Source organism: Callorhinchus milii, unplaced genomic scaffold (genome assembly GCF_018977255.1).
Source record: "Callorhinchus milii isolate IMCB2004 unplaced genomic scaffold, IMCB_Cmil_1.0 Scaffold17, whole genome shotgun sequence".
Lineage (NCBI taxonomy): Eukaryota > Metazoa > Chordata > Chondrichthyes > Chimaeriformes > Callorhinchidae > Callorhinchus > Callorhinchus milii.
Genome location: NW_024704758.1, coordinates 4,008,118 through 4,023,327, shown reverse-complemented (window position 1 = coordinate 4,023,327; position 15,210 = coordinate 4,008,118). Strand labels below are relative to the sequence as shown.

At 46.7% G+C, this 15,210-nt stretch overlaps 1 protein-coding gene across 1 annotated transcript; it reads right to left on the bottom strand.

Annotated features, from left to right (window-relative positions):
• Positions 1 to 6,381: 6,381 nt before the first annotated feature.
• Positions 6,382 to 14,973, bottom strand: LOC103174852 (myb/SANT-like DNA-binding domain-containing protein 1). The gene is made up of 4 exons (XM_007887436.2): positions 14,497 to 14,973; positions 8,822 to 8,926; positions 7,647 to 7,751; positions 6,382 to 6,905 (listed from the first exon to the last, which is right to left on the bottom strand). The coding sequence occupies exons 1-4, from the start codon at positions 14,906 to 14,908 to the stop codon at positions 6,625 to 6,627; spliced, it is 903 nt and encodes a 300-aa protein (XP_007885627.1). The 5' UTR covers positions 14,909 to 14,973; the 3' UTR covers positions 6,382 to 6,624.
• Positions 14,974 to 15,210: the final 237 nt, after the last annotated feature.

Sequence of the window (15,210 nt, the reverse complement as noted above, 5' to 3'; positions counted from 1 at the left end):
AATAGTCCTTAGCAAACACACAAGGTCATGAACAGATTTTTTTTTAAAAGTGCCAAATTGTGTAGCAAACAGTAAATCACAATGGATGAGATATGAGTTTGGGGAGGGAGTGTTGATTATTAACCAAGATTCTAGGTTAGCCAGAAGTCACTTATATTTTTAGAAGTCTCTTTGCATTGGGTCCAGATAACTATTTTCCAGCCATGAATACTACTGTTTGTTAAAGAAGCTCTGCGAATGTAGGCTGGTTTAGAACAACGCTCAGATTCAACAGCAATATAAGCAGAGTTCTGCAGCAACTTGATAACTGTGGTCCTCTGCACTGATCTGCCAATGTCATCTGTTTACAGTTAGACTCAAAGTGAATCTTTGTGCAAGATACTGAGCTTCTGTGATGAACCCATAGTTTGGGATCAGTAGGTAAAGGTAAGCCTACCCGCCCCTTGGCTCCCTATAAAACACTGATATTGATCAATTTGAGAGTTTTTGCGAGTTCTTTGTGAGTCTTTGGATTATTATTATTATTATTAACTACCTTTACTGTGGCATGTTGAAGAAAGCCCAAATATTGCCCTTGGAATTGCTAAGAGGCAGCCCAGCTCTCAAACCTGATTACTGGAGCACTGCCTAAATAGAAATAGTTACAAGGTCTGCAGTAGCAATAAGCAGGTGGGATGAAAAAGGGCCTCTTTGATCTGGGACTGTTTTTTTTCTCAACTACAAGGCACTGTTGGCACATGCATTGCCTCTGCTCCATGAACTCTGGCCGTTTTTTGATGTAGACTTCAGAAGCATGTTATACAGTAATACCATTGGTGACAGAGGCTTTGATCTACAAAGCTGATCAGATTGATCAAAGTGTCACCTGATGGATTGCTTTAAATTTATTTAAAATATTCTGGCTACCTTGGTAACTCAGACGAGATGACTCCTGGGTCGGTAATCTTTATGTTTTGCAAAAATAAGAATCTATGAAAAAGTTACTGGTTTATTATTTAGAAAACTTACTGAGCATCACGTTCAGACCAGCCAAGACTCATGTTCTAGGATCTATATCCTACCAAATTCCAGTGAATATGATTCTGACAAGATCCTCTGATGGTGACAGCCTAACAATGGGGCGAGAGTCACAAGGAAATGTGAAACTTAAAACCAGTCATTTGCACTGTTACTGGATCAGAAATCTCGTAGTTGCACTTCTCCAGGGGAGAAACGAAGGCCATGATCTTTCAAAGATGTAAACATTGGGTGTGAACAAAACTCCAGGTTAAACAATCATGGACCTCCAGCTCAAATTGAGTGAATGCCTGATAAGTGACTAATCCTGCGAGGGAATTGAACACTGATACTTCCAATCCATTCCTTATCTGCACCTCCTCTGCTCACTCCTGCTGTTCATTTTAGCTGCGACTTGAGTTGCACTGAATAATGGGGTCTGTTTTCTGACAATCTAAAACAAGCTAGGAGTAATAACTTCAGACATTGCAAGCTCCTCCCTTACAATGTCTTGAGAGTCCTTGGGGCTTTAGTGCATTGTCCAATATCCAGTGTCATTGCAGTTGTGACTGTGCACCAATCAATAGCTGACAAGCTGTTGGATTCATAGAATTTTACAGAACAGAGGCATGAGGGGCATGAGAACCTCATTTCCCCTGAAACACTGACTAAGATGTGTGCAGAGTTATAGAAATTCAATGGGACTTTTTGTGGAGCCCTTGGTCATTGGGGCTTGGAGCAGCACAGTGAAGTAGCCAAAGATTCAGTTAGTGAGGACACAGAGAGCACCAGAGAGAGTGGGAGCTGCCGGGTAGGAAGGAGGGTGCAGTGTGAGATGCGCATGAAGTACAAAGAGAGTGAACAGGACCTATTCTTAAGAATTGTGGCCGCGTTTGCCTCATTGCTGTTGGAGTGATATTACTAGTCAACAACAACAGCAACCAATTGGATTTATATAGCGCCTTTCAGGTCAGAAGGACATCCTGGAAGATGGGATTTTACTGTCCAAATTTTGAAGCATTTTGAAGTTGATCTCAATCTTTTTAGATTATTTCCTGAGGCTGAGAGACAGACCTCAGCTCGCTTGCCACTGTTACACAGTTATGGGCTAATGGCGGACAACATAATTTTCCTCAGGGAAGCCTGCTGTGCTTTGTAGCATTTTTAAATGAGGTTAGGGAGGCCGGCCAGATATTATTGAAATCAAAGCCTTTCGTTATTCCTTTAATTCTCCACTATTAAGATTGCTCTTTCTTCTCCAAACCCACAGCCTCTTTCCTTGGGAGCAGAAGACTTCTCCATCGGCTGCTCAAAATACATTTCGCGGTGTGTTTCTCACAGGGCAGAACAGCCCCTGACAGGAACCCCACCTTTGCCCTTTCCTCTTCCACCCCATTCCTCATCATGTAGCACCAGGTGGGAACAGGGAAAACTTACCCAGGGAGGGCAAACGGGTAAATGTCAAAGTGCTACAGAGTTTGAACTCTGGAGCCCTTTCTGGGAGGGAGTCCAACACAATACCCTTCTGAGCATTTCTTACAAGCTCTCTTAACCATGTTTACTCCTCTGACTCTCTTCACACATCCTCCGCTTACATCTGAACAGCTACAACATTATCACCAGCAGGTCAGGGTACCGGGAGAGGAAATCAGAGCTGAGAAAGAAGAAAAAAAGTAGCACACAAAAGGAACTTTGGTTCCCTCAAGCCTGACATCTTTGAGTTATTAGGAGAAAGATGTTTCTATATCACATTTTGTTTATTAAGCAGCTGGTCTTCTGTTGCACCGCTGTACCAGCCGTGCTGAACGTTCACCCTCTGACATATTTCCATGCAGCATTGCATGTGAAACGTGAAAATAATATTTTTTGTGATGTTGCTTTTTTTTGCCGATATTCCAAACGAACATTTTTTTAATTTAAATATTTCAATATATATATATATGAATATGTATTTTAACATAAATATATTTTTAAAATAGAGTAATTGGAGTTAAGGTGAGTCACCTTGTCTGATGTCACTGTAGGAAGAAGCCAGTTAAGGCACCTTTCCCCCACCCAGCAGGAGAGAGTGAACATGGAAGGCAAAGTGCTCACTGCTTCACTCTGCATCCCTAGAAACCAACCAAATCACTAATATCACAGGATCCTGGGAGCAGGACACATCCTGGGAGCTGCTCTCTCACTCACACTGCCAGGAAAACCAGAGGGAGTGTGACCCTTAATAAAGCCAGTAAGCAGTTCTCGCTGGAAGCTGCAGAGTTTCGCCTTGCACACATTGGCCCGAGTTGGAAGGTCAAGATTAAAAATAGTTCCCTCGCTGAAAATCCAATTTGTATTTCTCACACAATAAGTCGCAACCTCAATGGTGAACGTCAACTCTGTCTTGGATAGTAACTGAGGAAGGCAGAAACTGACGGCACCAAGTACTCTCTGTGTAATCTTTCACACAAAAGGAACAGACTGGAGAAAAATCCCAACACCTGTTTGATTAATCAAATATATTGGATTTCTTTGTACTCAAAGCAAATTCTCTCTCTGCACCCGTCCCCAATCAGCAACCCTTACTGCAAACGATTCTGAATACCTGGGTGTAAGACACATTGGTCGCTAACACTAACAATTGTGTCAGTATGGCTCAGTTAGTAACATTCCTGCTTCTGTGTCAGAAGGCTCTGGGTTCAAGCCCCATGTGAAGCTTTTAAGAACACAGCTTTGGCTGACATTCCAGTGTAGTAGTGGGAGCGCACTGCTCTGTTCAAGGTGTCATCTTTTGGATGGGACATTAAACCAATGTCTCATCTCGTCTGTTCAAGTGCATGTTAAAGATCTCGTGATATTTTTCGAAAAGAGAAGGGAGTTTCTCCTGGTGCTACAGATAAATTTGGTGCCACTTCCCAGTTTTTACGCCTCTCTTAATGAATATACCTTTCCGAAAATAAAGGCTCATGCCCGGAGGATGCTTGTGCTGTTTGGATCAACATACATATGTGAGGAAACATTTTCTGTGATGGAATTCAATAAATCAAAACATAGATCTGTGATGACTGATGACCACCTTGCAGCAGTACTCCACATTGCAACAATGGAGACGATGCCTGACTTCAATTATCTGGTTAACGCACATCAGCGCTTTCATTCTTCCCATTGAGTGAGCTTCTCACATTCCCATTATATGTGAATAAACGAATAAATATCAACTAAATGTCTGCTCAATGAGTTTTTTTTAATTTAACCTAATTTTAATGAATGTCAATTATATAGACTTTATTTTACGCATTTTATATACAAGTGGAAGACTTGATTTTGAGTTATTATTAAGCATTTGCATCTATATTAAGTGTGTGGCCCGCGAAGCTTAGTGAAACTCGTGAAGTGGCCCACCAGCCAAAATAATTGCCCACCCGATTGAGACCCTTTGTGTCAACATTCAAATTATGTTTGTGTAGATCCGAGGACAAACTCCCTTCTCTTTTCCAAACAGGCAGACAGAACCTTGGTTTAACGTTTTATACAAGGGACGGAGCCTCTGATTTCTTTGAACGCCTTATCACATCACACTGTTGAGATGTCTCAAAGCGCTTCACAGGATATATTTTAAAGTGGATTGACTATATTTTATGGGTGAAACGCGGCAGCCAATTGCTTAAGTGTCCCACAAAAAATCATGAATTGAGTGACGTCAAATTGTTTTGGGGTGGGGATTATTAACCCTGGAAAACGACCCGTCAATTGACTAACAATCGGGTTCCTACTTACTGCGAGGTGAACAGAGGCATATGGAGTAAGGAAACTTGCCTAAGGTCTCGCTTCACTCAGGAATCGAACCAGGGTCTTCTCGCTTGTGAGGCGAGCGCACTAACCACTACACTACAAGACTATCCCGGGGACAGAACGCATCGCTGTTCGGTCATTGAGCAGCTGCACAGCCATCTGGGTTGTAATAACTTTTAATGAATGAAGAGAATGGTCTGGGGGAATCTATTTACATAATGTTTGACGGGGAAACGAGTGATACACATATTCCAACAACCACAGTGATATACAGTCACGTACATTACTCTTTGTAATCCTTACTCTTGTCTCGGTACCGTAGTATGTGCCGGGGATGTACGGGGGAAAAACCAGAGAAAATAACAGAGCTACATACATCCCCGGTCGTACATCTCTAAGCGCTATCCACTGACGTTCTCCCCTCCCCTCATGTCTATCCTTCATTTGTCAACATGTGTGGCCGAGTGTTAATCCCTCCGCGGAGGGCATCATCCTGTCCTGGCTCCATAGAGACGCTTGGATGAAGACACTTCAGCCCATTTGTTCCCATTTCTTGGGCATTCATTAGGAGGAAGGGCTCTGGATATTATTTACCACCTTCCTTAAGTTCAATTTGCTCCAACTTCAACTCCGTCCCACTGTGATCAGCCAGGTATCTGACCGACGGGTAAACCCATCTCCGTGATCAACCGGGCGTCTTGATATACGTGGAAACCCATCGTTGTAATCAGCCAGGTGTCTGACACATGTAGAAACCCATCACGCTAGCTGTCAGGGCTTTTGCTTGCAAAGTTAACAGGAGCTGAATGGGAAGAGTCCCTGCCCCCAGTGACTGGTATTTGATGCTCCAAGTCCTGCCGATGAGCCAGCCTGGCTGTACCAGTGGGGAGGGCCCCGTCAATCAGTCCTCCAATGGCTCACTGAATGGTGTCAGCCACTGCGGCTACAGCGAGCAGCTCTGCACTGAGGCCACAGCGAGTAGCTCTGCACTGAGGCCACGGTGAGCAGCTCCACACTAAGGCTGCAGCAAGCAGCTCCGCACCGAGGCCGCAGCGAGCAGTTCCTCACCGAGGCCGCAGTGAGCAGCTCCACACCATGGCCGCAGCGAGCAGCTCCTCACCGAGGCCGCAGCGAGCAGCTCCTCACCGAGGCCGCAGTGAGCAGCTCCGCACCGAAGCCGCAGCGAGCAGCTCCGCACCGAGGCCGCAACGAGCAGCTCCGCACTGAGGCCACAGCGAGCAGCCCCACACTGGAGGCTGCATTTTAAAAAAAAATTATTTCAAGTTAAAGAATCATGGAGAATTCAGCTCCATCGTCTGATCCCAAGACTGAGAGCACGAGAAGCGATTCCAGGCCTGGGATGCGAGGGGGGGGGGGGAATGTTGGGGGGCCCCTGGAGGCCAATAGCCGTTCACGGCCTGAGCTGTGTGGACTCAGGGTAAACCTCGTGGCTGTGGCCCTCACAGCTCTGAGGCTCAGTCACATTTTGTCGCTGGGGCCATTGGGAGGTATAAAAATGCTGAGCTTTAGCTCATGTCTCTGAAAGAATCATCTCCCTTTAATGCCCCAGCAACAACCTCCCCCCCCCCCCCCCCGACCCACCAAATTCCTTGTCCGTTTTATCCGATCACTGTGATTTGCCGGGATTCTCTCGTTGGGCTGTTGGAGCCGGGCACGGTGTGGTTGGGATCGGGAAGCGGGGCGGGTGTGGCACAACCAGAGTGGGCAGGGCAAAGTAAGGCAGGGTAGACGGGGCGGAGTGGGTGTGCAGGGTGGGTAGGGTAGTGAGTGTGACAGGGTGGGCGAGAGAGTGGGTCAGGGCAAGATGGAGTGGAGCAGGTTGTGGGTAGGGACAGGCTAGTTGTTGGACGGGGGAGGTGTGAAGACGTGACTGTGGTGCTGGAGGTATTCGGGACTGTCAGGGGTGTGCGAGAGCGAGCACCGGGAGTGATCCAGGAGCAGTTGGATGATGCGCATTTCGTGCTCCCGCTCTTCCCGTCGCCGCTCCTCCTCCCACTTGTAGAAGCGCTCCTCAGCTTTGCGCTGGTAATCCAGGAAACTGCTGATAATGGTGCCCAGGTGTCGCTGCAACAAGCTGCCCTTCTTAGGCCTCAGACGCTTCCTCGGACTTGAGGAATCTAAGAGAGAGTGTGAGAGAGGGAGAGATTAGTGACGAAGAAAGAGAGAGAGATTAGTGACAGAGATTAGTGACGGAGAGAGAGAGAGAAAAGAGATTACTGATGGAGAGAGAGAAAAAAAGAGAAATAAGTTATTGATGGAGAGAGAGTGAGAGAGTGTGTGTGGTGGGTGGGGGGGAAGAGAAACAGAAAGATAAGAGAATCTGATCCCCAATCCTGGCCCCACTGCTCTTTTGAGCAGTGCTAGCTGTGGGGACCTCATGTCTGCATTACCTCACACACTGTACTGTACACATTACTGCACACACTGTACGCATTACTATAATAATAATCCTAGCATTTGCTATAGCGCTCTTCATGTCTTCTCGACGTCTCAAAGCGCTTCACAGAATAACTGTAAAGTGAATTGACTGTATATTTGTGGGCGAAACGCAGCAGCCAATTGCGCACAGCAATGTCCCACAAACAGTTGTGGATTGAAAATGACCAATTTATTATTGGTTCTTGTTTTGGAGGGATTATTATTAGGCGTGTGGAGTAAAGAAACTTGCCCAGGTTTTCGTCCTGCTTACACAACATACACAGAAAAAAGTTAAACATTCGACCAGCAAACTGCCCACATTACTGCACTGTGCACATTACTGCACACTGTCCTGCATACATTGCTGCACACACGACTGCACACGCTGTACTGCACAGATTACTGTACAAACTGTATTGCACATATTGTAATGTACACACCATGCTGCTGTTCCTGCTGAGGTTCTGGCTCTTTCGGGCTCGTTGTTGCCGGATCCTCAGAGACTGTGTTCAGCCTCTGCTCCTCCACAGGCCCCTCTGTCTCGGCTGGGGGTGGGGGGGGGGCAGAGAGAGAAATAAATAAGCACAGCTCAACACTTCCTCAATTATACAGTGCCTCCCTCACCTAACATTCAAACCACTAACCCCCATGTATAGTGAATGAGGAATGGACTGTCGGATGCAGTCAGATACCAATAAACTTCTATTTAATATTGATTGCTGTTATGTGGATAAAATAACAGCCACTTGGCCATTGTTTAGAGCTCTCCAGAGAATCAGCAGATGAAATCTCAAAACTAATAATCCTGGCATTTTATCCAGCTAAGATGTTTAAATCTCTCAAAGGACTAACTACAAAGTGTAGTGACTGTGTATTTCATTTGCACACAGCAATGTTTCTTATACAGCAATGAAGTGAATGAACAGGGTTTTTTTCTCTCTGGGGAATATTGTCCGGGACACAGGGAGGAACTCCCTTCTTTTATCGTGCTGCAGGATGTTTAACATCCACCGGAACAGATGTAAGATGGGACCTCAGTTTAACATCTCATCTCGTCTGTAGGATGGCACCTCAGATGATATAGCACTCCCCCCCATTACTGTACTGGAGCATCGGCCTAGTCCACAATATGGGACTTGAACAAAATAATAATCATTGCATTTGATACAGCACCTTATCACGTCGTTTGAGACGTCTCAAAAGGGCTTCACAGAATATACGGACGTTGGAGGAGATCCAGTACCTTGGGATGTCCTCTCGACGTGAAAGATACTTTACAAATGTAATTTCTTGTTGTTGCACATTGTAAAGTGAATTGTCTGTATATTTTTGTGGGCAAAACACAGCAGCCAATTGCACACAGCAGTGTCCCAAAAAACAGTTGTGGATTTTGAATGATTATTACGTCCGGAAAGCAAGCCGCCAATCAACTAGCAACCAGATTCGTACTTACTGCTAGATAACCAGAGGTGTGTGGAGTAAGGAAACTTGCCTAAGGATTTGCCCTGCCTGGGAATCAAACCCGGGTCCTCTCACTTGCAAGGCGAGCAAACTAACCACTAGGCTACAAGACTCCACCTGGAATCCAGAACCCTCTTGAATCACAGGCTGGTACCTGTGATGCTGTCCAGTCCAGGCCGCTCTGCAGGTGTGTACAGGGGTTTGTCTACCTCCTGGTCGTCGCCCTCGGTGCTGTCTGCAGGTAGCTGGAGACTACACGCTGGAGGTTTAAGAGTTACAGGCGGTGAGCAGCCTCATACAGTAATCCATCCCCCCAGCTGCCCCCACTCCATCTCTTCTTCTCAGCTTGTTTGACTCATCTGGCGGACTGTGTCCCAGCTGCCTCGCTGCCCCGCCTGTGTGTAATCCTGCCTGTCCCAGCTCTGTGTGTGTGTGTGTGTGTGGCTCAGTCAATTTTGCTCTAGGTTCATAAGCCTCTCCCGACAATGTGGCACTTCCCCAGCGCTGCACTGGAGTATTAGCCTAGACTGTGAGCTCAAAGTTCTGCTCAGGGCGGGTATGTTACCAGCCCATGAAACATCATCCAATCATCATTTTTTTTCGGTCAGCCCGGTATCAGACACATGCGGAAAACCATCACCGCGCTTAAAGAGTATCCAAATCAAACTGAGAATTCCGTGTATCCCATCTACATTTGGGAATCCCAGAGATAGATTGTGGGAATGGAATGCGCACTCTCTTTCTGGAGGGATGCATTGTGGAATTACCTAATTGTGGAAAGTATTAGGCGCAGGTTGGCAAGAGCCGAGGCTTGGGGACCCATAGGTGTTTGTTGGGGTAACTGCTGGAGTCTAACCAGCTAAAACCGCATAGTAACCATTGAGAGCACCGTCTGGCAAGCTTTACCGCTGCTTGTCCAGTTTGAACCACTCTACCCTTTAGGGCTTTGGCTTACAGGAGCAGAGTGGGATGGCTCCCTGCCCCCAGGGACTGGTCTGCCCTTCCATGTCCTGCCAATGAGCCAGGCTCACTGTGTTTTTACTGCGGATCCGTCTGGCTCGAGGCCTGGACCACCGAGACCATCACTGGGGCTGGCTCAATTTTGACATTCTGTTGCCAAACATGTCACCTTGAAGCCAATTCAGCTCCAAGGAGATCCCCCCCTCCTGCCCCCCCCTCCAAAGAGTCACTAGTTGGTTGTTCATTATTCAGAGTTGGTATCATTCTTACTGTCTAAACCTGCGCGTAACCCACACAAGATAAACTCTCAGTCTCACAGACCCTAACCTCTCGGTCTCAGCCTGAACACAAGTGGCTCGAATCTTAAAACAATTTTTCACAATTCGTAAATTCAGTCTCAATACAGAAGCCACTTTCTTGAAGGGCATGGCAGAAAAAAAAAGGTTTTTTTTCTCCAAATTCCGACTGAAATTAACAATTTGCTACAAACCCTCTGGTTACATTTTAAAAGACTTGATGTTCAGGCTGAAAGTGTGAGTGGCGTCTCTGTGTCTGTGCTGGTCAGAGCTGGGGGGAAGTTAGTGACGTGAAGGACGCTATACAAGTATAATTTGTCGTCGTTGTTGTTGCTGCCAGTGCTGGGGGAGGTTTGTGATGACACATCAAAGTGTAGCACCACATTCAGTGCAAACCCACTCCAGCAGAGCGGCTGCTTCCCACAAACACATCAATTTATTCTGAATCACAGGCTGTCAATCCTAGTGAGTGGTTCAGCCCAGCTCAGAAACTAGAGGCAGCTGCACGTCAGCAATTAGACGAAATCCGCTGCGAGGGGCAGTGTCAAAGGGGATGGGGACTGTCTCTCACACTCACTCGCACCCACACTCACTCACCCAGTCACACGCTCGCTCACACTCGCATGTTCACACACACTCGCTCACACACACACACACTGGCTGTGACGCTCTAATCTCCACGCAGTGTCTCGCTGCAGCGAGTGCACTTTGATGCGTTTTGACATAAGGTAGGTTCATTTGATCTCATTGTTCACAATACCCACCGTCACAGCATCACCAGCACATGCACACATACATGCATACACACACGTATACATACACCTGCTCACATACGCGCGCACACATACATGTACACATACACACATGCACCCATGCCCATAAGCATATATACACCCAGACATTGAAACACAGACATACCCATGTACACGCACAAGCATCAACTTGCACTTAGTGTGCAGGGCCAGGTTAAGCTTGATACCCCAGGGCTATTATAGGTTTGGGAACCGCCTCTGCATGTTCTATTCCTTCCCTTTACTGTTTTATCACCACCCATGCCTGTGACTATGCCAAACACTCTTATTAATTTACGTCTGATCTCCTGCCCCTTCTTTCCGTCTCACATTCACAAACTCTTCACTCCCTATCACCAGGTCCATTAGAAAAATGCGGAAATATTTGTCCAAAATTGTGGGAATTTGCCAAATTTGGGGGTAAATTGCGGAGAGTTGATTTGTGCTACTGAGAGACACACTTTACACACTTGACAAAACTAAACACCAGCCCAGGCCCGAAAGGGCGAATGTTCAGTTTCCACCCAGCACTAAGTTTGAAGATGAGATCTGCCAAACAGCAGCATTGCTCGGCAAGTTCGCCAGTGTCCTGATTGTGGGACTCCAGGAGGTCACTAACCCCTGCTTCTCGGAGCCATTGCACACAGACATCCAGAGAGAGACACTCACAGACAGAAACACCGAGAGAGAGAGACACACACACAAATACACACACACACACAGACACAACCTGAGATACTCACACCCACTCACATGCAGAGAGAGACTCACACACACAGAATACACCCACATAGAACGAACATACACAATTAAGGAACCCACACACACAAGGAATACACACATGCGTAGAATTCAAACAGATAGATAAGACTGCAAGCATATGCAGAACACACACACACACAGAACGTGCACTTACACAGGACACACACACACACACCACACAGAACACACACACACTATCTAAAGCAGGGATGGGCAAAATTCGGCCCACAGGCCATATCCGGCCCGCCAAATGATGCTATCTGGCCTGTCATTGTGTCTAGTAATAGAAAAAATTATAGTTGGTTCAGTCCCAGAAAATCCCACAAATTTCGCATTTGAATCAGACCGGGAACATCGGCCAATCACACTGCTTAGTTGTGCGCGCGCTCCCTTAAGTGTTGAATCAGGCTATCGTCGGAAATGTACGGATCGGCAAATTTTCAAACACGAGCGCACGGCAACCGCGGCAATACTTTTCACCGAAGAGGACGTCAATTCGAAATGAGTTTATCAGAGAAGCGGAAAGTGGACGCTGAAAGCCGAATATTCAACAAAGAATGGAATTAAAAAAAAATTTTAAAAATTTTTTAACCAGTGTGTGTGTGGAAAATAAAACAAAATAAAATAAATTAAAAAATAAAATGAAGAAAGAAAATAAAAACAGGCTGCAGTTACAAAATAAAGTAAGCAATTTTGCGTGTTTTTCACTGGCACTCGATGTCAAAGACACAGCCCAGTCGATAATTTTTATTCGAGGTATCACCAAACATTTTGAGCTCACAGGAGAATTGGCATCAATGCAATCAATGAAAGATACGACAACTGAAGAAGACTTTTTGTTGGAGGCAGTAAATAAGTGTATCTTAATATTAGGAGTGGAGTGGAAAATTTGGTGAATGTGACCACCAATGGGAGCCTAAATCTGACAGCCAAAAATGTCGGGTTACTAAAAAGAATTCAAGATCAAGTCAAAGAAACAAATCTAGAACAGAATACTGTTTTTCTACACTGCATTATCCACCAAGAGGTCTTCTGTAAGAGTGTTCTAAAACTAAGCAATGTTGTGGACGTAGTTACGAAAGTGGTCAACTACATTCGACCAAGAGAATCAAACCACAGGCAATTTGTAACTCTGCTTGAGGAATTGGAATCCGAGCACATGGATGTTCTGTATCACACGGATGTAAGATGGCTTAGTTTAGGAAAGGTCTTGAAAAGAGTGTGGGAACTGAAAACAGAGATTGATTTATTTTTGGACATGAAACAAAAAGATTCGGATTTCCCACAGCTGAATGATGTGAATTGGCTCTCTAATTTCGCATTTGCCGTTGATATCATGGGCCACATGAATTCAAAGCTGCAACGGAAGGGGGGCTCTGTGCACGATTTGTATTGCAGTGTCAAGTCATTTATGACGAAATGATTTATTTTATCGAGTCGGATAGGAAACAGGCAGTTCGCCCACTTTCCAACTTTTCAGCAGATTACTGTTTGCGATCAAAGCCTAAAAAGTATACTTTATCACTACTTGACTTACATGCCGAATTTTCTCGCCGATTCAAGAATTTCAATTTGATCAAAAATGACCTGTCTTTGGTCTCTTCACCTTTCTCATTTGATGTTGACAAAGCCCCAATTGACCTCTAGCTCGAGCTTATTGACCTGCAATGTGATCCATTACTTGTGGAGCAATTCAAATCAGTGCCACTTCCCAGTTTTTACGCCTCTCTTAATGAATATACCTTTCCGAAAATAAAGGCTCATGCCCGGAGGATGCTTGTGCTGTTTGAATCAACATATACATGCGAGGAAACATTTTCTGTGATGAAATTCAATAAATCAAAACATAGATCTGTGATGACTGATGACCACCTTGCAGCAGTACTCCGCATTGCAACAACGGAGACGATGCCTGACTTCAGTTGTCTGGTTAACACACATCAGCGCTTTCATTCTTCCCATTGAGTGAGCTTCTCACATTCCCATTAATATGTGAATAAATATCGAATAAATATCTGCTCAATGAATTATTTTTNATTTAACCTAATTTTAATGAATGTCAATGATATAGACTTTATTTTATGCATGTGCAAGACTTGACTTTGAGCTATTATTAAGCATTTGCATGTATATTAAGTGTGTGGCCCACAAAGTTTAGCAAAACTCGTGAAGTGGCCCGCCAGCCAAAATAATTGCCCGCCCCTGACCTAAAGGACGGAGGGATTAATGGATATGGGGATTGGGCGAGTAAATGGAATTAGGTTTGAAGATCAGCCACGATCTTATCAGATGGCGGGGCACAGGCTCGAGGGGCTGAATGGCCGACTCCTGCTCCTCCGTCTTGGGGTCTTACACACACACACACACACACACAAAATAGACAAACAGAGAACACACACACACACACTGACACACACACACACACACACACACACACACACACACGGACAGACACACACACGCATACACAATGGAACACACACACACACAGACAGACACACACAACTCACATACACAATGGAACACACACACACACACAGAGAGACACAGACACACACACTGACAGACAGACACTAACAGATACACACACACACACACAGACACACACACAGACAGAGACACAGAGACAGAGACACACACAGAGAGGCACACACAGACAGAGACACACAGACAGAGACACACAGACAAAGACACACACACAGAGGCACACACACAGACACACAGACAGACACACACAGACAGAGACACACAGACAGACAGAGACACAGACAGACAGACACACACACACAGACAGACACACACAGACAGAGACACACAGACAGACAGAGACACAGACAGACAGACACACACACACACACACAGACAGACACACACAGACAGAGACACACAGACAGACAGAGACACAGACAGACAGACACACACACACACACACAGACAGAGACACACAGACAGACACACACACAGACAGACAGACACACACACAGACACACACACGGCAGCCGAGGGGGGGGTTTTGTTACCTGTGACAAAGTCCGGCGGCTGCGCGGACGCACTGTCCTCCGCCTCCTCCTCCTCTTTGATGACCACATTGAGGTGCTCCCCGAGTAGGCCCGAGGCCTGGGGCTGGGGTGGGGGCCGGCGGCCCAGCACAGAGTCCATCTCCTGGTAGAAGCGCATGGCCTTGCCCCGCCGGCCCACCCGCCGCCGGCTCACCATACTGCGGTACTCGTACTTGAGGTTCTTCACCTTGGCGCGGCATTGCTTCCAGTCCCGCTGCACCCCGAGCCGCTGCAGACTGTGGGAGATACCCAGGAACACCTCCCGGTTCCTCACGGCCCCCGCGAGCTGCTCCTGCACCTCCCGCTCCTGCCACACGGCCAACAGCCCCCGGATCTCCCGCTCGGCCCAGTTCTTACTGGCTCTGCGGGTCATGGCCAGCGGCACTGCCCCCGTCTGCCCGTCTCACACACACACACACACACACACACAGCCCTCCCTCCCCTCCGTCTGCCTGTCTCCCCCTCACACACACTCAGCCCCCCCTCCCCTCCGTCTGCCTGTCTCCCCCTCACACACACACACTCAGCCCCCCCTCCCCTCCGTCTGTCTACCCCTCACACACACACACACTCAGCCCTCCCCCCTCCGTCTGCCCGTCTACCCCTCACACACACACACACACAGCCCTCCCCTCCGTCTGTCTCCCTCACACACACACTCAGCCCTCCCCCTCC

Coding starts and splice junctions, on each gene's coding strand:
- LOC103174852 (XM_007887436.2), bottom strand. CDS start 14,908: ATGACCCGCAGAGCCAGTAAGAACTGGGCCGAGCGGGAGATCCGGGGG. Junction 8,927..14,496: donor GCCGCCGGACTTTGTCACAG/GTAACAAAACCC, acceptor TTAAACCTCCAG/CGTGTAGTCTCCAGCTACCT. Junction 6,906..7,646: donor TCAGCAGGAACAGCAGCATG/GTGTGTACATTA, acceptor ACTCTCTCTTAG/ATTCCTCAAGTCCGAGGAAG.